The sequence below is a fragment of the Mollisia scopiformis genome (genome assembly GCF_001500285.1).
Source record: "Mollisia scopiformis unplaced genomic scaffold LY89scaffold_6, whole genome shotgun sequence".
In the NCBI taxonomy this organism is placed as follows: domain Eukaryota; kingdom Fungi; phylum Ascomycota; class Leotiomycetes; order Helotiales; family Mollisiaceae; genus Mollisia; species Mollisia scopiformis.
The window spans coordinates 475,987-495,948 of NW_017263586.1; the positions used below are offsets into that span (position 1 = coordinate 475,987).

A 19,962-nucleotide genomic window follows, 5' to 3' on the forward strand; every position below is an offset into this window, starting at 1 on the left:
ATGAATCTCTTGTTAGCCTTCCGGCGCATCCATCCTTGATTACGACAAGCTTCAGTGGAGAGAGTTCCAGGAAGAACATAATTCCATTCCAAGGAAGAATCCTGAACATGTGCATCTCACATCTCATCCTAGATGCTCATCTCATCGTACTCGGTCTTTTCTAACTACCTTATCGTACCTATTGAAATATCGGGATCGGACGATCGATCAGACTGCATCCAAAATGCATAGTAAATTCCACGGACGAAAGAAAAAAAAGAAATTTGAGCACCTCGATACAATATATGTTTTAATATTTTGCTACGAACTTTATAATTGATATGGCATTATCAATTTGTATATAGAATTCCCATTTGATATGACGTTCTGGTCCTCGAGTATCATTGCCCATCATAGCCTCTTTCTGGCTAGCTTACACTATCCCAGCCTTGTGGAAGCGCGTCTTGCCCGCGTTTTCCAACACCACACTTTACTCAACATCGCCAGCATCATAAGCAGATTTACAGCAATTGAGGTTCTGTATGTCGTACTAGAGGCTTCATGACGCAAATTATTAATATTTTATTGCTATGTTCGGCCAAGACGAACATGACGCGTCGGGAGTTGGAACGCGTTCCGGTATCCTAACTCCTGCATCAGATAATTCTCTCAATTCGAGTGATGGTTTTGGGTCCAGCTCAAAGAAACGAAAACGAGATGGCAGTACGATGGATGACTTGTTGAAGGACAAATTTGTAGTCAAGGTCCGTTATTCAATGCTCGGCTGCATACAATATACTAATGGCATTTCAGCCCTATCCGACAACAAATTCTACCAAACAGCACACTCTGCAACCTCTGATATTACTTCCGCGATCCCGCTTACCATTATCCTCCCTCGATATAGTAGCTTCGGCCAAAGCCCTGTCGCACTCTAGACTCTATGAGGCACATGTCAAGATCTTAGAATTGGAGGAACGCATGGGCACCCAACCTATGGTCTTGATCGCAAGACTAGACGATGCTCGGACATTGTATGCCGTGGAAAGAGAGAGTCTGGGGCTATATGTGCTGTGCCAGCTTGGATCATGGGTCAACCTCCAAGAATTGAGAGCTGCAGCAGTGGCTTCAAAGCAGGAACTTCCGAGGGTGTCTGAAGGACCCAGCACTATCTTCCAAGAAGCTTCGCTCCCGACGGTCACACCTGAGATCAACAAGTACAACAAAAAGAAACGGTTGGCGATTGAGGCTATCCAATCTATGGTGAAGCGTCCGATATCAAATACATCGGCTGAATCACAATCTATCCCGTCTGAATCTGCTCCCGCTTTTACGTCTTCGGCAGGAGAACGACCAGATCCAGCGCCTATACTGGATGATGTTGTCTCGCATCCTGATGCCGCTGAGATATTTGAAAACGTACGGACACAATACTTTGAGGCCTTATATCTTTCAATGGCAAGTAATGTTGCTAGTGTCCATATATCAATACTAATTTTCACAGGCTTCCTTGGCATACTTTGCAAAAGGTCCTCTCTCACGAGCTCGAGCTGCATTCCACATGGACTTTGATTCAACCCTTGATTTGAAGGACCATGTTAATTTTCTCGAGAGTCTCATCCTGTCAAACGCGCTGATTGATAGTAAATACCGTGATGGGGTTCCAACTTGCGTTTCTCTTCTCGATATTCAAGATCAGAGTGAGGACAACGCAAATCCCACGGCAAAGGTCAAGAGAAGGAAGAGCAACAAGAAGCAGAAGCCAGGCAAGAACGGCTTGTACCCAACAGAAGATACACTTATTCGGAAGTGGTGGAACAGTCACGACGATGAAGCAGAATCTGGAGCACCTGGAGATTCCCGAGATGAACGTACGAAACGTCGAATATCTCAACTACGTATTCGGGAGACACAGCTGCAGATTATTATTATACTAGAAGTTCTGGCTCTTCAGCCTCTGGCATCCAGTTCAGAAGACATTGGGGAAGATCTCCCCACGGCTCTTCCGACAATTGAACCAATGGAAAGCAAACAAAAGCAGGGCAAATCGAAGAAGCCTCAGGACTTGACCATGCTCATTGATCTACACATAGACAGGCTCTGTATTTGGCAGTCGGTAGCCCTGGAAGAAGCGACGAAAGGGCATTCTAGCGAATCACAGAACGTCAGTGAGAACATAGATACTCCTACAGCTCGAACCAGCCACACAGACAATATTTTGAGGGACTTCTGTGTTGAAGTGATCGCGCCATTGTAAGTTTTCTGAAAATTCAAGTGAAGGCTAGTCTAATGTAGCCATATAGCTTCTCGTCTCGTCTTCCCGACAAGTGTGCTGCCATTAATCGTAAACTTGGTGGTCCTGTAGTTGTGTCTCCTCCCAGACCAAAGCTATCCAAATCTGCAAGCTTTTCTGGGGCGCCTTCGAGGCCTGGCGCTGCTACTAAACGTCCTGTTCCTGCCAAACCTCGTCACAGTCTCAAACGCGTTTTGACTGATGATCGCGAACGTCGAAGCATGTCTCGAGGCCCCAACAAAGCCATTTCCCTCATGAGATCCGCTACCATGCCGATTGTCCCAGGCATGAAGCGAGAAGCTAGTGAAGCTCCTTCATTGTCTAGTATTCCATCTGCGGACTCTCAAACAGTCGAGGCGAATAGAGGTGGACTGTTGAATTCGAGACGATTCTCTCGACGAGAGATCGACTTGAGCGCTATGGCTCCGAAACCAAATGCTAAAGCGGAGAAGCAAGCTGTCATCCAGGCAGAGTTGAAGGAAGCTATATCAGCGCTTAAGAAACCCAATCGTGAGCTAGCCGGTAAATCAATTGTGGAAACGGCCGAGAAGCGATCAGCCTCGATTTCTCGAAGTAAGTTATTCCATATCTGCTCATTAATTATTACTCACAATTATAGAATCCAAAAAGCCTGTACGGAATCCATTGTTTCAATCAGTACAGATTTCTGCTACACCTAAGGCCAATAGGCAGAGGGATATGTTTGCCCGATCCCAACATTCTAGTGGCGAGAGATCTATGAGCGACTTTATGGCAATCCCTCCGTCGAGCCTGCCAATGATCCCACAGTCTGTTTCTCGGTCTTCGGGTGGCTTTCCAACAAGGAATCCATTCCTGTCATCTGTTCAAGCAACACCAACACGAAAACCTGTGCCATCTTTCTCGAATCTGTCTGGGCATGCGGGCGTCTTTTCTGGAGACTGTCCCCCGTCTTCACCATTACACATAAGGCGATCGAGTGCTCAATTATTCCCTGCTATACCGGATTCAGCAATGAAGAAGTTCTCTAATACTTCTGGGATTGCAGATACGCCTGTAAAGGCAACGACTGGACATGCCCATCCCTCTACATTAGAGATAGGCAGCGACAAAGAAAATCTCCGACAAGGAAGCGAGGTTGAAAAAGTTTTCAATCAAAGTAAGAATCATGATGTAACGAACAATGAGTCGATATACAAGGCGCTTGGATGGGATGACGACCTTGATGAATTGGCATGAATTGCATTGTATGGGGTGTTTCGGGTTTAGCATTGTACAGTTTTTGCTGGTTGCATGGGCATAGCGACGGTGCTTGGGGCATTATATCAGCATTGCATTGCATACGGAGGTACATGTTAGAAGTCACGAGGAATCAAACAGACTACAAGTACCGGTATCACAATAGTACTCCGAGACTGTCTTTCATCATCCAAGTGGATTATCTGGTGGCTGGTATCTCCATTCCACCATCTCGTTGTGTTCATTTCTAAGGAATGTGCTTAATTTCCTAACATAGATCTCGTCGTCATAAATGTCGTGACTTTCTTTCCACAACCCTCAATTTTCCCAACTCGTCAACCTTATTCAGCTACCGATTACTTCAGCATATCTCAACATGCCTCCAAAAAGCGTCAAGAAAATTGCAGCCGCAACAGCATCAAGCTCTCGACCCCGCTTAGCAAGAGGCGCAAAAGTAAAGAAGCCCACCTTAGACAACGTTGCCCCACCACCACCACCACCCAAAAAGAAAGCAGCAAGACCAAAAGAACGACCTTCATCCTCAACCCCCGAAGCAGAAGCAGAAGGAGACGACATCGACGCCGCCCATATCAAACCTCCCTCGACGTCAAACTCAAAGCCAAAACCCACCCCCGAGAAAAAAACCCCAAAAACTACCGCGAAAAAAATAACCAAGAAACCTACCTCCCAACCCAGGACATAACCACCACCTCAAAAACCCAGCAGCCCTCCAGCACAAACACAAACACAAACCCCCACCTCCATCCTGTGTCAAGTAAACACCCTCATCACCCACTTCAACACCTCTAACAAACGCCTCCACGCAGCGCACATCCGTACCCACTCCTCTAGCTCGGGCAAGACCTGTCCGCCATTTTTCTGTCCCGGTCTGGATCCCTTCGTTCCGCTTGCTGTTGGGGATATGTTTTCTGCTCCTATTCCTGATGTACCATCGTGGTTCAACCCAAGGGATGGGAAGGAAAAGGGAGGGGCGCTTTCGTGGTTCGGTTTGCCGCTGGGGTTGGAGAGGGAGTGTGCGTGTGCGTGTGCCCTCGATGGGGGTGTGGAGGGGTCGCGCTGTGTGGCTGATGAGGTAGAGAGGGAGATGGAGTGGTGGATGGGGCCGTGGTTGGGTGGGGAGGAGAAGATAGAGACGCCTAAGAAGAAAGTGGCGACGCCGAGGAAGGGGAAGAGTCTCGGGAAGGGGGTTAAGAAAACTCCTGGTAGCGTGAAGAGGACTCCTGGTAGCGTAAAGAAGCAGGGAGTGAAATCTTGGTAGCAGCTCCGTTGCTTCGTAAGATTGGCGTTAGGTTATAAAATTTCATTCATTAATATTATTCTATCCTAAATCCAAACAACATCCCTTCCAACTAAAACTTATACCATGTTAGCAATAGCCGATCTTTTACTCCCAACATACCAATCCATGCAACCCCCCCTTTTCTTTCAATCTTCCCGACTAAAATCCTGCAACGTGCATTCTCGCCATGAGGAGGACGCTTCATACCTTGTCTCTCTCCAAAGAATCACACCTCCCAACAGACTTGCTATTTCTCCCCTTCGTACATTAAAACCGAAAATTTCCACTCCCAGACCTATCTCCAATCAATCTCCCATCCTTCGAACCAGATTCATAATGTTGATGATTCACTAAAGTGCACATTTACCACCCACCTCCTGCGCAATTTACGCATTTCGCGCCCATCGCGCAAAACGCGCCGCTCTCACTCAACCTAACCTAACCTCTCCTCAGAAAACCCCAAACCAAAAACCGGCCCCTCCTCCTCAAGTAGCCAATATCCCACCAGGCCGAAACAATATTCTTAGAGCGAGGCAATCTTAGCAAAACAACTAGCCGCCGAGACAAAAAGCACTGTTTGTTCACCGAGCAGACCGTTTCCGACTCGAGTAGCTCGGAGAGAGACAGTTATAACAAGAAGGACATGTTGGCCAGAAAAGTTCCCGGTCGTCTTTAGCGAAGAAAGGATGGGTGCGAGGCGTGTTGAATTCCGAGAATGGGAGAGAGGGTAGATGGGGTTGGGATGGACATTCTTGTTAGGATGGGAGCGGGCGAGAGTCATGACTTTAAAAGCAGTAAAGTGATTGATGTTGAGCTAGACATCGGATGAATCGGTGAGCGTACGGGTGGTGGACAGATATTTCATGCGGATAATATCAATCGCGGGGTGGTGACTATAATGAAGGAAGATAATTGGGATCGAGCCAGACAACAGATGAAAGAATGGAAGCACCAAATCTCGACAAACATTGTGAACATGAAAAGCAGGAACTGTAGCCTCACAAAATCGAACCAGGCAAGCAAATTACTCATGATATCATATAGTATCATTCTCTCCCCTCTCTATGTACTATACTCATACACTATATATGCACATCCGCCCTATCCACTACTTCGACGGTATCCAACACCGCTCTTATACACATACAATAATCCCCCATCCAAGGAGACACTAAACTAAACAATTAACTAAGCAAATCCTCAACAAGCTTTCGCTCGGAGGCCCAACCGATCCCATCCCTATAAGATATTTTACTAGAAGAATTAAAAGAGACGCCATGTTGGTATTCCCGCTATCCAGGGAAATGCAATGCAAGGTATAACCCGCTAAAATGCTGTAGCAAAACAATAATAAAAAAGGCAATTCAATCTTGGTTATCATCCTTCAATATCGATCATGACTGGAGGGTAGCGAATCTCCCCTCGAAAGCCCGGACTTTCTCGTCCTCGATCATTCTCTGAAGTCTCTTCGTCTCGCGAACAGCTTCTTCTCTCTCGTTCTGGAGCTCCATCACTTCGATTTGAGCAATGTTCATGCGTCCCACGACTTCTTCCATCTCTTTGTCTGCATCTGCAAGAGCACTCTCGAGTTCGAGAACTCGTTGTTTGAGAAACTCCATCTTGGAATCCTCAGATACTGTCATCGCCTTGCCGGATGAGGTCGACATGATCCTTGGCGCTTTGGCCGAGTTTGCGAATAATGATGTGATGGGGGACTTAGGTGCGAAAAGTCGTGGAGATTTCAGGCCATCCTTCATACGTTGGAGCTGAATGTTGTGACTCTCCTTCAAATCTCGCACCTCATCCTCATGACGGGAGATCTTCTCTTCTGATGCCTGTTGAGCGGCCATAAGCTGGTCCTCGAGAGTCTTGAGTCTGCTCTGCATGAACATGATCTTCTGAGCGTTCGTCTTTTGCTCCTTCTCACCACGTTCAATGGTCTCAGAAAGTCGTTGTCTCAGAGTGGCATTTGAGGCAAGCTGCTGTCGGACTTGCGTAGCTAGTTCTTCAACTCGTTTGGCGGAATCTCGTAGCTCATCCGCGAGCACTGTCTCCTCGTTCACATGGGCTTTCTCCGAATTCCGCAAGGACTGCGATTGCTCGCGTAGTGAGTCAGCCTCCTTTTGAGCGAAATCACGCTCTGACATGGCATTTGCCAGACTCTGTTCGAGCTCCTTCATTGCCTGCTCGGTCTCCGCATCTTTGGAGCTGGTGATTTCCAGATTCTTGACCCGTTCCAAAGATTCGGCATATGCCTTTTGAAGGTCCCGATAGGCCCGTTCAAGTGACTCTGAAGAGAAAGTACCTGACGGAGTGCGTTCACGAGGTCCTGTAGGTATCAGGATATCGTTCTCCTGTAAGAGGTTTCTTAGAGATCCTATTTCTTGCTCAGCACGGTCGAGATCCATCTTCAACCCGCTGAGTCCTTTCTCACATTGCCACTTCTGCTCGATCGCTTCATCTGCACGGCGGCGAAGAGTGTTGATCTCGTCTCTCAGATTCGCAACTTCTTTGTCGTAGCTTAATCGTTTGGGCGAATTGGTGAGTGCTCGGTCTCTTTCCATCTCCAGCTGGCGAATCCGTTTCTGATTCTCTCTGTTCTGGTATTCTTGGCGTTCCAGCAAACTCTTCAAAGCACGATGGAGTGCATCACGTTGAGCCTCTACGTCCTTCACTCTTTCGGCTAGCGCATCTCGAGATTCTGCAGTCTTCACTGATGCTGATCGAGACAGTGACCCTGATTTTGCTCTAGACACATTACTTTGCGCAACTGAATTAGACCTCATCAGGCCAATAGATGACCTGGTTGGCGTTGGTGCGGCGCTTTCCTCGACAATAGTATTAAACTTCTTCATCTGCCGCTGCATCTCCATCTGTAATCTTTGAGCATTGATCAAGGTTTGATTCTCGTTTTTGAGCGTCTGTAGCTCCTGTTGCATCTTCGATTGCTCGTATGCAAGCTGTTCATGTTCGGCCGCCTGAGCTTCGAGTCCCTCCACTCGAGCTCGTAATTGCGGCACAATTTCATCTCTGAGATTGTCTCTTTCGTTGTGAGAAGTTAGCAGTTCACTCTTGAGAGCCGTCAAAAGATCTTCAAAATTGTCTTTGACTTGCTTCTCCTCTGCAAGTCGGCGTCGGAGGTCTTCACAAGTAGCTTCAAGATCTCTTACTCGTCCATTTGCATCCATAGAATTAATCGATGCCAAGTCAACCTGTGCATATATGTCAGTACTGTAAAAAAATGATCATCGTTCGACTAACCTGAGAAGCCTTCTCTTCCAAATTGCGGATTTGTGCTTCGAGATGTTTCCGTCTCGTCCGTTCATCTTGGACTTTTCCGGTGAGTTCTAGTCTGATCTGAGCTTTCTCTTGTTCAGTCTTTCTAATTGCACGATCCAATTCATCTTGCCTAGAGTCTGGCTCGCCTCCATATTTGACAGAGCTCGTCCCTGAGTCCGAAAAGTAATCGCTGGTTCGCTTGCCAGCACTGGACGGAGGGTTTTGCGCTTCTGCTTGTAACCGTTCTACAAGATCTTCAAGATCCATTTCTCGCCGAATAGACGAGGCCAGCTCAGAGCTGATGTCTTTCAGCTCTTTCTCCATCTCTTCGACTTGTACTGGTGTCGTCGGTGTCGCCAATGGTAACTGGAGGTATGCGCTTCCAAAATAACTACCTGCTTCCGCATTGGCCTTTGGCACATCGATGGCTGAAGGTATATTTTTGCTGGATGCAGTTCTGGAGGCATCGGCGGAAATAAGTGTGTTTTCACTAGGTCCAGGTGAGGGTATCGGCGAGAAAGATTTCTCAGAAAATGTTGTGGTGGATGATGTCGGTGAGTTTCCTCCCCAGCCAAAGAAGGATCCAAGTTTCGAAGCGCCTGGTGACTTCGGTTGTGATTTTTGTATTGTTGTATTAGAGTCGTTGGATTCGTTAGAGTAGCTTCGTGATGCAACATGAGGGCCGTTGAGGTTGTGTGGTGGTGTAGGTTTGGGAGAAAATATGGACATAGTCGAATTTGAGTAAGTGGTGGAACTGGTATCGCTAAACCATGGAGTGATTGATTCTGACGCAGTAGTGAGTGTTGATTCGCTGGTCAGTCTCGCATGCTTTGACAGAGGGGTAGCCGTCGAGCGTGTTTGCAATGGGACGATAAGGTTGGGACTGCTGGGATGGGAAGCAGTTTGTTGCGAAAATGTCGCGCGATGAGGTGACACCGGGTCAGAGAAGAATTCGGACGTCAATGCGTCTTGATGGACGTCAGGTCTGTTCTCATATATTAGCACATGTCATTGAAACGGTATTGTTTCATGGGGAGTGATAGAAGAATCAATGTGTACCTCCACAAACTTTGTTCTGTGTCAACGGCAGGGTTGTAAGGAACGCTTGACGTTGGAGGGAATTCGTGAAGGGTAGGGCTGTCGACTGAGTATGGCCTCACGAACGGCTGGTCCGGCAGTTTTAACCTACCCGTGAGGTGTTCACCAGAAGAGAACCGCGTAGCCAGAGGAGAGGCCGTTGCTGGTAGAGGTTTCCTTCGGACCGGCGACGACGAGGTCGAAGATACCGACGAGATTGTTTCTGCTCGGGTTCGAAGTGATATGGACGGGAGACGAGTTCTGGTATGCTCGTTCGCGTGGTCGGGCAGCGGCTGACCGGGTGGATGAATCGAAGACAGCAGAAGTTCAGATGGGTCTGAAGCATAAGGAGTGTCAGATATCGGGACGGAGGGGTTGATGTTTCCTCGAGAACGAGAACGAGAACGTGCAACGGCCGCCATGATTATCTGTTTTGCCGGGAGGCAGACAAGACATTGGCAGGTGGGCGAGCAATTCGAGATAATGCTGGATACGGGCAAGTCTGAGGAAAGTGTTTGGGTGAGAGGGTCACAATGGGAATTCCCAAAGATGAGAGCAATTCTAGTGCCGGTGCGACCCCTTGAAGTCGTTGGCTCACTCACGCCTTCCTCAATCTTGCGAGTCGAGGGCGGCGAAGTGGATCTGGAAGAGGAATGGGCGGCTGTGAGTTCGCGCTGGGGGTGGGTCGAGAAGCCGCGAACGGGACACGCGCTGGCATGGAAGACGGACGAGATGCCAATGGGGGACAGCAGAGGTGGGAGTGGGTTTCGCAGACGTCGAGGCGCGAAATGGGTATGGGTTCGACGGCGGTGGGCCCGAAGGGTTTGACGGCTTCGATGGAGACAGGGACGTCCAGGGGAAGGTGATTCTGATGGACGGCGGTGATCAAGGTTCTGACGCGCTTTGGGTCTAGTGGAGACGAGGGACCAGGCACACCCACAGCGGAGAATGGGGACCGTGGTGCGTAGATGCAGGAACATCACCAATGAGGGAGGCCTGTAGTGGATAATAGCCTTTGGGGTGGGGCATGCAGAGAGACATTGGCGAGCATTTGGGGCATGGTTCAGGGACCAGGGCAGGGAACAGGGACAGATAATTCAGGGCATTGGCGAATTGGTTTTTGCGCTGGCTGGCCAGAACCAAAATAATGCTAGTGGGCGCCAGTTGGAAAGTCAGCGCCAGCGCCAGTTACTCAAGCAATCCAAGACATGGCGTTGCTGACGAGAAATGCAGCGCAAGGAACACAAATCTACCAGCCAATGACGCTTCCCACCGTATCTTCATGGCTGCTTTCTACCCGCCCAATGAGAACGCCACGCGGCTCTCGTACCTCTACCCCAGATCGCCAGATACTGATCCATCATTACACAAGAACTCCATGCGCAACCTCCAGCTGACTCTGGCTGAATTTGCAGCAACATATCGCACCGTGCCAATCATCCGCGAACATTCCACCATGCCTTCCAGAAATATTTGATGAGGCATTCTTACCCATCAATGCGATGCGTTGCGTTGCGTGGTATTGATCTCAAGCTCGGTAATGTTTGATTTTACCCCTGAATCCAAAAAAAAAAAAGATCCACGTCCACACCAGCAGTCGGTCGATTCAACGTTACAAGCACGGACAAGTCTCCTCTGCGCTGCACCAAACCCTGGATTTGTTTCTGTTTCCGTTTCTGTTCCTGCGCAACGGCGGTACCAAACTTTCACACCGCTGCTCTGCATGCAGCTGCCAGCAGCAGCCGTGTTCCATCAAGAAGCAAAAATGCATTCCGCTCAATATTTCCAGTACACAATTCCCATGTACCTCTGTATGTCACCGTGGCGTACACAACCTTCTGTGAGACCTTCAACGGCTCCTCTGCATCGCATCGTCGTGCATAAACAAGCAAAAATGAGACCTCTGATCCACGTTAATATCCCGTTTAAATCATCCAGATTCAAGCAATCGTCTATTTTGGTCAAAATTTGATTGCTTTTTGAGTCAGTGGAGACTCTCTTTCTGGCCAGACATTCCAAATGAAAATTTCTCCAGAGCGCCAACGATAATTGCGTGTTCGGCAACGGGTCGAACACTATGCCGAAAGAAGTCAAGCTTCAGGAACAAGAAGACGCACGGATACGCCGAGCGGGTCCAGCTTGAAAAGGGTATTCCACCACTCATACCAATTTCACATCTCTTCCAACCACGATGGAATTCGCCACAATTCTCAAGGAGAAACTTGTATCTTGTGACGAACAATGAGATCAGAAATCTTATTCGAACCATACCTACCAAGTCTCAGTCTCATACTCACATCTGCAAACAAAGACAAAAATGGACTCATTCCTCAGCAGACATTTTCGCACATCAAACTCTCTCCTCCTAGCCAGCCCCCGACCCACATCCCTAACAAGCAGCCATCTCCGCCTCGTTACCAAAACCAGCACCGGCCCATTCCCGATCTCCGTCTCTTAATTTCCTAGCTATCTCGACTAACCTCATCTAACCTGACCTTATCTCTCTCCTATAACAAGGGCTTCTAAACGAGAGAGGGATAGATAGAACGAACTCTCCGATGCACGTCGCAAGGCTCACAGTCCAATCGTTCGCCGATGCGATCTCCGTATACGAACCCCACACTATCGTCGATCAGGATCCAAGCTTCCTTTCTGATCATCCGCCTTTCAAAGATCCAGACTCGCCCTAGATTCTAATGTACAGGATTCTCAGTGAGATTGTTATGAAGGAACATAAAGCCGAAATGAGCATCAAATACCACCGAGCAGCACACTTCTGCCATCTTTCTATCACTCGGCAGTTCCCAGCACCGGAGAATTCGATTTCTTCCCAGATCCGTAGCGCAAGTGTCGTCGAATAGCTTCGATCGAGCTACAAAAGCTAATCTTGGATGAAAAGACGGGAAGAATGGCGTATAGAGCTAAGTGGCTGTGCTGACTAGCTTCTCGATCCCGACTTAGGCTGAGGAGATAGAGATCGAGATTAGATGTCTTGCTTTTTGGAGGACTGTATTGCCTTGTGGGGTTAGAGAGAAGTGTAGGAGGGAGATTGTGATGTGGCGGTCGTCGTCTCTTCCCCTTTTCTAGGAGCCGAGTTTGGCGAGCATCGGATGTCCTTCCTCTGCGTTTGCTCTCCTTCGGGCAGATCCAACTTCGATACTCAAGTCTATCATCGCAGCATCGTCTTTGGAGAGCAAGTGCTTTCCGAATTCCATTCTCTTTAATTTTCCTCTTTCTCGTCTCCTACCGAACAGTAAGTCCAGTGTAAGATCCAAGTTTCTTTCCTTTCTGTCCCTCTATTTTTCCTTCGTTCCTTCGCCTGAAAGATCTTCTTCTCCCATCAGCTCTTCCACTTTGAAGTCAGGAAGTCCATCTTCCTCTATCTCTGCGCAAAACCATTGACAACACTACTAGATCTCAACAATAACCTCGAGCAACAACAAGAATCACCTATCCAAACAAAAACTCTCCGCTACTCTCTCTCCCGAGAAGAGTCTCCACACTTCATCCCTCTATACTCCAACGGCAAAAGATACCACAGCATCAACACACCCTTCATCCCTACCCTCCACCCCTCTCTACAAACATCCTGTTGCACGTCGCAGAGAGTGGGGATATACTTTCCTCCCTTGCAAGCTGTTACAAGATATAGTTCACAATTGGTTTCAAGTCTAAAGTCTACTTGCCGAGTGTGAGGAAGTTAACTTGGCTTTTATTCTGAGTTTGGGTTTTCTTGGCGAAAAGCTTCGATGAGTTTGAGTTTCTTGGGTATTAGATATGCGTTTCGGGTATGCAGTAGCTCTTTCATCTAGAAAGGTGTCGTGTTCGCGATCCGAGACTTCAAGCCGAATTTAATTGAACAGAGATCAATTCTATCAGAATTTTCATCCCACCTCAACTTCAAGAAATTCCCCGGTCCGTCTGTGGACTTAGTTTTCATATTTCGGGGAATCTGCTCACAAGTCAAAGCTTAGAACTCAAACCCACACACAACAAGCGAATACAGTACCACTTCTCATCCTCTTTCAAATCTCCTTCCAAAATTCCCATTACATTAATCACTCTTTCTTCCCTTATTCAAGCGACCAACAAACACCCAAGTTCGACGTCCAAAAAAAAAAAAGTTCCACATAGCACGCATGCATAGCGCTCGAGTGGGGCTAACCGACTTGCAACTATCACGATGGAAAACGTCCCACCCACCAAAAGTCGAACCACCATCATCGCTCGCCTTGACCACAGACAGTCCCACATAAGCTTGCGATGTGCAACAATCTTGCTACGATTTACGATTATGTATTAAGAGATTGTTGCTCCTGTGGGGCTTGCTTCACAATTCTCGCAAATTGGAGAAATAAAGATAGTCAACTCAGAGAGGAGATCCACTTATGAGGCTCGGCCCCTCCATCCCGTTGACAGATGTTCAATAATGCATGCACATCGTCATTCCAGCGGTGTTGCGATTTGTCGACCTATCTCACGTATTGTACTCTTGCTTTTCATTTCAGCTGTTTAAATCTCTCTCTCTTTCTAGCTATCAAAAATTGGAAACCCAACAGGAGTCCCAGTCAGACCATTCCTATACCGTGCCAGGACCCGCCTTCTCACTCCCAAAAGCCCGCCGATTCTTTTCTCTGTAACTATGGCAAGAATCAAAAAATATCTCTAGGTAATGAAAAGGAAACTTCCTGTTAAACGAATTAAGAGTCTCGATTTCAAGGCAAAGGTTCTTTTTTTTTTTTACGTTTTTAGATGTCTGAGAGTGCTTACTCCCAATGCCCTTTTTATTCAGGAAGAGATACAGAAGGGTATCGTAGCAATGAACACATTTCCTTTCCAGGTAATCGTCGCGGTCCCAAGACAATGTTGCGAGTTACCTGCTTGCTTGTTTCGAGACCTCCATTCACTAGACAAAGATCTATCCCTCCTCAACCCCTCTCTCTTATCCCGACAATCCCTTTTCTTCCTGTCTACAAAAGAATCGCACTCTCAGCCGTTCTGGGTCCAGAGAAGAAACGCATAGCAATCCTCAACTCCAAGCTCGTCAGCATAATAACCCAGCTGCTTTCTTTCCTCCTATTCCGCCACACTCAAACTCACTATCTATCATCACCTAACCAAACCAGTCCCGTACCTCCTCACCACACCTCCTCACTCAGTCCTCACTTCCGTTCCCATCAAATGGAAGCTTCAACCCATTTGTCTCAGAAATACCCCTACATCCCAAAGCCAAAGCTTTGAAACCCAGAAACGGTGGAGGGGGTATTTATCATTGACCAGGTAGATAGAAAGTTACTCATTCTCGATGAACCACTTGGGGAGCTTTGGCAACGAAGGTACTCCGCTTGGGGAACTATGACGATTTAACGGCGTTGTCAATTCCACTGTAGAAAACGACCTTGTGATCAGCTCGGTGATAAGAGTGAGCGAAATGACTGTCTTGACCGGTCATATCCTCATCTTCGGTGATCAACGTTTGTCTAATCCAGATCTAAGTAACGTCTTTACCAATGAGATTAAGAAACTTCTTGTCCAAGCTCAATTTGGTCAGGACTTGGGCGAGATTGCTAGCCTAGCATCCTTGATAGCTGTGGAAGATCTAATGTTGAGGAAGATTTTGATTCCAGACAAGAAGCGAAGACTGTAGAATAGGTCTCAAGTTGTCAGAAGCTAAATTGGAGTTGAATTCCCAAGTCCTGGGCATCGCACTAGGGATGAACAAGTGGTATGAGCTATTGCTCAAGCCTCCCTCCTTTGGAGTCGACGAGGAGCTTTCCCCAGACATTGATGCAATCATACTTGCATCACCAGTTTTTCTGAAGAAATCAAATCTGAAAACGAAATCATAATTCTCGACCCTTTCTCTTCAGTAAGAAGGCACGTCACAATATTCGCAGCTCCCGATGGCAGCATATCACATTATTCTGCAGCCTCTCATCAGAAATCACTGTCCCAGTAGCATTCTCACCACGACGAATAACTCACTAGAGCCACCGTCACACACCGAGACCAAGTTTCCTACCTCGACGAAGAAGGCTGCATACCAGAGGAGTTAGGCGAACTGTAAATTGAGACGAAATGAAGTAAGAGACTATACACCATGTTTTATCTGCACATTGGATAGACACTTGTACATTAGCAAAGATAGTCGGGAGAGACTACGATTACACGCTCCCATCTGTTCGTCGCCGGACTTGGCCTATTTATTCTTCACCGACTGCGAATGACAAGGGGACGCAACGACGTTGATGTTTGCCCCCATATTCTCTGCTGGCGGTGCTGAGATCCTCGTTGCCTCTTCAAAGATGAGGTGCCGCATGGGATATATACAATGCTTTAGGGAAATGATACATGAAGTTGGAGGTGGGGCTTAGCAACGGGGAATTATTCTGGACCACTGGTAACATACCTGGCACGATGTGCTTGGGCGCGACTGAGATTCCTCCTTGCTTGGGCTAGGGGGATGTTTGGAACGCATAAATATAAGACAGAGGCCAACGTGCTTTACAATTCATAAAACATTTCACATTATATCAAAAACAAATACGAGCGAATGATAGCAACCATCGGGCTAGTTATATTACCACAACGCTCTATCTAAACTCCCCATTTAGCACGTAGCCATGCAAGAGCTTCAAATGATGCTTGAAATGGGCGCGAGTGCCACGCGCCCCAAACTTGATCCGACCGTAAGAAGATGTTGAAGTTCTCCTAAACGCCGAATGCTATGATGCTCTCTAACTGCGAAACAAAAGCCTCGCGGAAGGCTTCGCGTACAGGCCATGAATGCCGCCCTTAATCTACGGTCTATGTTGAAAGACTTTTATCTTCTTGTACGCTGCTGAAAAGGATTGCGCATACCGAAACGAGAAGAGAAAGCTTTTTCTTCAGCAAAAAAACAGATGCACACCGCCACGCATGCAAAGGGAAATCTTGAATCGAGAAAACTCCGTCCAGGTCGTTGAGACCTATGCCCATTCGTCCAATCATTTCGCCGTAAGATCCAGTAGAAAATAGCTAAATAGCAATAGACGTTGAGTCTATCACTCAAATGAAGACGAAATGAAGTTCATTTAGAACTTGAGTGTCTTAGGCTTCTCCCAACTAAAGTTTTGGTTGGTGAAGTGACCGTTCTTGGCAGTCTGGAAGTAGATTGGCTTGGCCAAGTCAAGCTCCTTGACAATCACACCAGGTCGGAGATCAAAATTCTTGTTGATAATTTCGACGAGCTCGTCAGAGGAGAGGTTAGAGGTGCCGTAGCTGTCAACGAAGATGGAGAGTGGCTCAGCAACACCGATGGCGTATGAGAGCTGGACGAGAGCACGTCTGCAGAGCTTGGCGTTAACCAATGACTTTGCGATCCATCTGGCAAGATAGGCTGCAGATCGATCGACCTTGGAGAAATCCTTTCCGGAGAAAGCTCCACCACCGTGAGCACCCCATCCACCGTAGGTGTCAACGATGATCTTTCGGCCAGTAAGACCAGCATCACCTTGGGGACCACCGATGATGAAGAGTCCAGAGGGTTGGATCTGTAAAAATTAGATGTCGTCTGACATGGGTAGGATAAATGACTCACGTGGTAGATGGTCTCATCGTCCAAGTACTTGGCAGGGATGACCTTCTTGATGATCTTCTCTTTAATTTCCTTTCGCAATTGCTCAGTAGAGATTGACTCAGCGTGTTGAGCAGATACGACTACAGTGTGGACTCTGAGAGGAACGACTGCACCGTTATCATGCTTGTATTCAATAGTGACTTGAGTCTTGGTGTCGGGTCGGAGCCATGGGATGGAACCGTCGCGTCGAGAAGCAGCCATCTCAGCGTTAAGCTTGTGTGCCAATTGCAGAGTCAAAGGGAACAACTCTGGAGTTTCATCTGTAGCATAACCGAACATGATACCTTGATCACCAGCACCTAGTTGTTCGAGTGCTTTCTCGTAATGGAGACCTTGAGCGATATCGGGGGACTGTTCCTCGATGGCCACCAAGATGTTGCAGGTCTTGTAGTCGAAACCCTTGGCAGAGTCATCGTATCCGATATCCTTGATGGCATTTCGAATAACCTTCTGGTAGTCGATGTTGTGCTTGGTAGTAATTTCACCAAAAACCATGACCATACCAGTCTTGGTGGCAGTCTCGCAAGCAACCTTGGAGAGGGGGTCGACGGCTAAGCAAGCATCGAGAACGGCATCAGAGACTTGATCAGCGATCTTGTCTGGGTGGCCTTCTCCTACGGACTCAGACTAAAGGTTACTCGTCAGCACAGTCCAGTCACCATGTCAACAGTGGATGTTCGGGACTTACGGTGAAGAGGAAGGTTCCTTGATTGTGATGGACCTTGTGGCCGTTGGTACCGTTGCTTCCATTGATGTGGGACATTGTGGCGATGTGTGAGGGTGAGGAGAGATGGTATGGAAGATGGGGAGTGTAGATGGCAAGAAATATGAGGAAGAAGAGACGGTGATTTTCGGGGGGCGGAAGATGCTTTTGAATGAAAAGACTCGGAGGTTTGAGACCTTAAAATTGGTGGGGTTTGCGCGGTGCCGCAAAATTGCGTGCTGAAAAACTATATGGCCGAACCCTCACCGCCCGTACATTCTGTCAAAGCTTTCATCATTTTTTCCCAGCCAACTGCATTAGAGCCTTATTACCTCCCCGAGAGCGACACTTCTACGAATGGGAGCGAACCTTTCGCATTTGAGCAACACGTGGGATATCACGAAGCCATCAGCCTTGAGGGATCCCGTCATTATTCCTGCAGCCTTCCGTCGAAATTCTCGACGCAAAGGCTGAAACTACCCCGCCATCAACACTGCAGTTCAGATCTGCAATCGAGGTTACTCTACATCTGCACAAGACGACATGAGTAAATTCGGGTGTCTAGTAATGGGCCCAGCCGGAGCAGGGAAAGTAGGTTTTTCTTTGGCTTGCGATTCTTCGTTGCGAATATCGACAATGCTAAAAATATCAGACAACGTTCTGCTCGGCCCTCATAACACATCTTCGAAACAACCGCCGTTCCTGCTTCTATGTGAATCTCGATCCTGCCGCCGAAGAGTTCGTCCACGAGCCTGACCTCGATATTAAAGACCTTATATCTCTCGAAGATGTGATGGAAGAGATGGGACTCGGCCCTAATGGAGGCTTGATATATTGCTTCGAGTTTCTGCTCGATAATCTCGACTTCATTTCCGAGGCTCTGGATCCTTTGACGGAGGAATATCTTATTATAATCGATATGCCAGGCCAGATTGAACTCTATACACATATTCCTATCTTACCAGCGCTGGTCAAGCATCTCACAAAGACTGGATCATTGGATATCAATCTTTGTGCGGCATATCTACTTGAGGCTACATTTGTTGTGGACAGAGCAAAATTCTTTGCTGGCACATTGAGTGCTATGAGTGCTATGATCATGCTCGAGGTTCCACATGTCAACATATTATCGAAGATGGATCTGGTCAAAGGGCAGATTGGAAAGAGAGAACTGAAGAGATTTCTGGATCCAGACACTACACTACTAGACGATGATACAGGAGAGGGTGAGGATGATGGTTCTGGAGCGACTACAGATACAGCGACCTTGATGAGAGGCGCAAGCTTTAAGAGGCTCAACAAGGCTGTTGCTGGTCTAATCGACAGCTTCAGCATGGTCTCTTACCTAAGGTTGGATGTACAAGACGAAGATAGCGTGGGTGGCATATTGAGCTATATCGATGATGCCATCCAATTTCACGAAGCACAAGAACCAAGAGAACCTAATGATGAGGTGGAAATGGAATACGGCGACGAATAATTTTGAGGAAACGGCAAAGCTCTACAATTTGGAGTTGGGAACAAGGGACGATTTGCATAGCGTTGGCGTTAATTCCATTATGATACCATAATAATACCACGAGGTCTGAAAACCCTCTTTTCCATCTCATGTCCTGTAAGCCTTTCCTCTAAACGCCTTTCCCATGAAAACCCCCAACCCTATACGCAGAAACGCCCCAACCCAATGCAATATCCCAGACCTATACCCAAAGAATCACTCCACATCCTCACCACCGCCTATTACCTCCACGAAGTCTCCGCATTTCCCCTGCCAAACGGTTGTTGCACACCTCTCTGCTGCTGTTTCTGATATCCCTCCCACCTCTCATACTCCCTCCACCACACCGTACTCAACTCCTCCCCCCACCCCATAATATCCTCCACCGTCCTGCCCACGCCCCTCTGCATCACCACACTAATCACCAACGCCACCACCCCCCAGAATATCAACCTCATAACCAGCCTAAACCAAAACATCATCACCCTCTTCATCACAGCCAGTATCTGCAGCGCTATCAACAGTATCAGCAGAAAGATGCCGACTGTGATTATAGCGGGCGAGTCCTGGGCCAGGACCGCGAGCCGGTTCATGTATGGCAGGACGAGGGGGTATGTCTCGTTCTTCATGGTGACAAGGAGCTTGGTGAGCGGTTTGGTGTACGGTTCTGAGGCGTGGTAGAAGCGTAGCATCTCGAAGGTGAGATCTGAGTATTTCTTAGTATATATTTGGATACGCTATAGTAATAGGAGGGTTTATGTACCATGGAGTAGATCCATATTGGTGGTTGGAATGAGGTATGCGATGCGACGCGCCGATGCTTGTACTGGTTGGTATGCGCAATTCCAGAGCTGGAGGTAAGAAATATGCGAAGGCTAATAGGTAGCGCTTTGCTCGGATTCGTCTGCGGAATCTTCGAGCTTGTTGTTGGCTTGGATTATGATGATGTTGTTGACAAAGAACAGCTCCTCCGCATTCAGTGGTGGACGCGATAGAG

General features: G+C 47.7%; 6 protein-coding genes across 6 annotated transcripts; 3 read left to right on the forward strand and 3 right to left on the reverse strand.

Moving 5' to 3' along the window:
- Window positions 1-348: 348 nt before the first annotated feature.
- LY89DRAFT_442789 (uncharacterized protein) lies at window positions 349-3,645 on the forward strand. Its single transcript, XM_018207557.1, has 5 exons — window positions 349-743; window positions 793-1,437; window positions 1,484-2,232; window positions 2,283-2,845; window positions 2,892-3,645. The coding sequence occupies exons 1-5, from the start codon at window positions 570-572 to the stop codon at window positions 3,488-3,490; spliced, it is 2,730 nt and encodes a 909-aa protein (XP_018074766.1). The 5' UTR covers window positions 349-569; the 3' UTR covers window positions 3,491-3,645.
- Window positions 3,646-3,839: 194 nt separating this feature from the next.
- LY89DRAFT_682151 (uncharacterized protein) lies at window positions 3,840-4,601 on the forward strand. The gene has a single exon (XM_018214449.1). It carries the CDS (start codon window positions 3,867-3,869, stop codon window positions 4,191-4,193), a length of 327 nt encoding a protein of 108 aa, XP_018074767.1. The 5' UTR covers window positions 3,840-3,866; the 3' UTR covers window positions 4,194-4,601.
- Window positions 4,602-7,067: 2,466 nt separating this feature from the next.
- Window positions 7,068-10,406, reverse strand: LY89DRAFT_442835 (uncharacterized protein). The gene is made up of 4 exons (XM_018207558.1): window positions 9,129-10,406; window positions 8,052-9,054; window positions 7,225-8,002; window positions 7,068-7,167 (listed from the first exon to the last, which is right to left on the reverse strand). Coding segments are annotated over exons 1-4 (2,781 nt in total). The 5' UTR covers window positions 10,127-10,406; the 3' UTR covers window positions 7,068-7,165.
- Window positions 10,407-16,219: 5,813 nt separating this feature from the next.
- On the reverse strand, window positions 16,220-17,527 carry LY89DRAFT_578999 (putative S-adenosylmethionine synthase; the record flags this gene model as incomplete). The annotated part of the gene is made up of 3 exons (XM_018208981.1): window positions 16,220-16,678; window positions 16,726-17,391; window positions 17,453-17,527. 3 exons carry the CDS (start codon window positions 17,525-17,527, stop codon window positions 16,220-16,222), a joined length of 1,200 nt encoding a protein of 399 aa, XP_018074769.1.
- Window positions 17,528-17,763: 236 nt separating this feature from the next.
- LY89DRAFT_639956 (uncharacterized protein) lies at window positions 17,764-19,183 on the forward strand. Its single transcript, XM_018211643.1, has 2 exons — window positions 17,764-18,058; window positions 18,120-19,183. The coding sequence occupies exons 1-2, from the start codon at window positions 18,011-18,013 to the stop codon at window positions 18,945-18,947; spliced, it is 876 nt and encodes a 291-aa protein (XP_018074770.1). The 5' UTR covers window positions 17,764-18,010; the 3' UTR covers window positions 18,948-19,183.
- On the reverse strand, window positions 19,004-19,930 carry LY89DRAFT_682153 (uncharacterized protein). Its single transcript, XM_018214450.1, has 2 exons — window positions 19,729-19,930; window positions 19,004-19,671 (listed from the first exon to the last, which is right to left on the reverse strand). The coding sequence occupies exons 1-2, from the start codon at window positions 19,742-19,744 to the stop codon at window positions 19,208-19,210; spliced, it is 480 nt and encodes a 159-aa protein (XP_018074771.1). The 5' UTR covers window positions 19,745-19,930; the 3' UTR covers window positions 19,004-19,207.
- Window positions 19,931-19,962: the final 32 nt, after the last annotated feature.

Coding starts and splice junctions, on each gene's coding strand:
- LY89DRAFT_442789 (XM_018207557.1), top strand. CDS start 570: ATGTTCGGCCAAGACGAACATGACGCGTCGGGAGTTGGAACGCGTTCC. Junction 1,438..1,483: donor AGGCCTTATATCTTTCAATG/GCAAGTAATGTT, acceptor TAATTTTCACAG/GCTTCCTTGGCATACTTTGC. Junction 2,233..2,282: donor GTTGAAGTGATCGCGCCATT/GTAAGTTTTCTG, acceptor GTAGCCATATAG/CTTCTCGTCTCGTCTTCCCG.
- LY89DRAFT_682151 (XM_018214449.1), top strand. CDS start 3,867: ATGCCTCCAAAAAGCGTCAAGAAAATTGCAGCCGCAACAGCATCAAGC.
- LY89DRAFT_442835 (XM_018207558.1), bottom strand. CDS start 10,126: ATGTTCCTGCATCTACGCACCACGGTCCCCATTCTCCGCTGTGGGTGT. Junction 9,055..9,128: donor ACAGAACAAAGTTTGTGGAG/GTACACATTGAT, acceptor ATATGAGAACAG/ACCTGACGTCCATCAAGACG. Junction 8,003..8,051: donor TGGAAGAGAAGGCTTCTCAG/GTTAGTCGAACG, acceptor ATATATGCACAG/GTTGACTTGGCATCGATTAA.
- LY89DRAFT_639956 (XM_018211643.1), top strand. CDS start 18,011: ATGAGTAAATTCGGGTGTCTAGTAATGGGCCCAGCCGGAGCAGGGAAA. Junction 18,059..18,119: donor GCCCAGCCGGAGCAGGGAAA/GTAGGTTTTTCT, acceptor TAAAAATATCAG/ACAACGTTCTGCTCGGCCCT.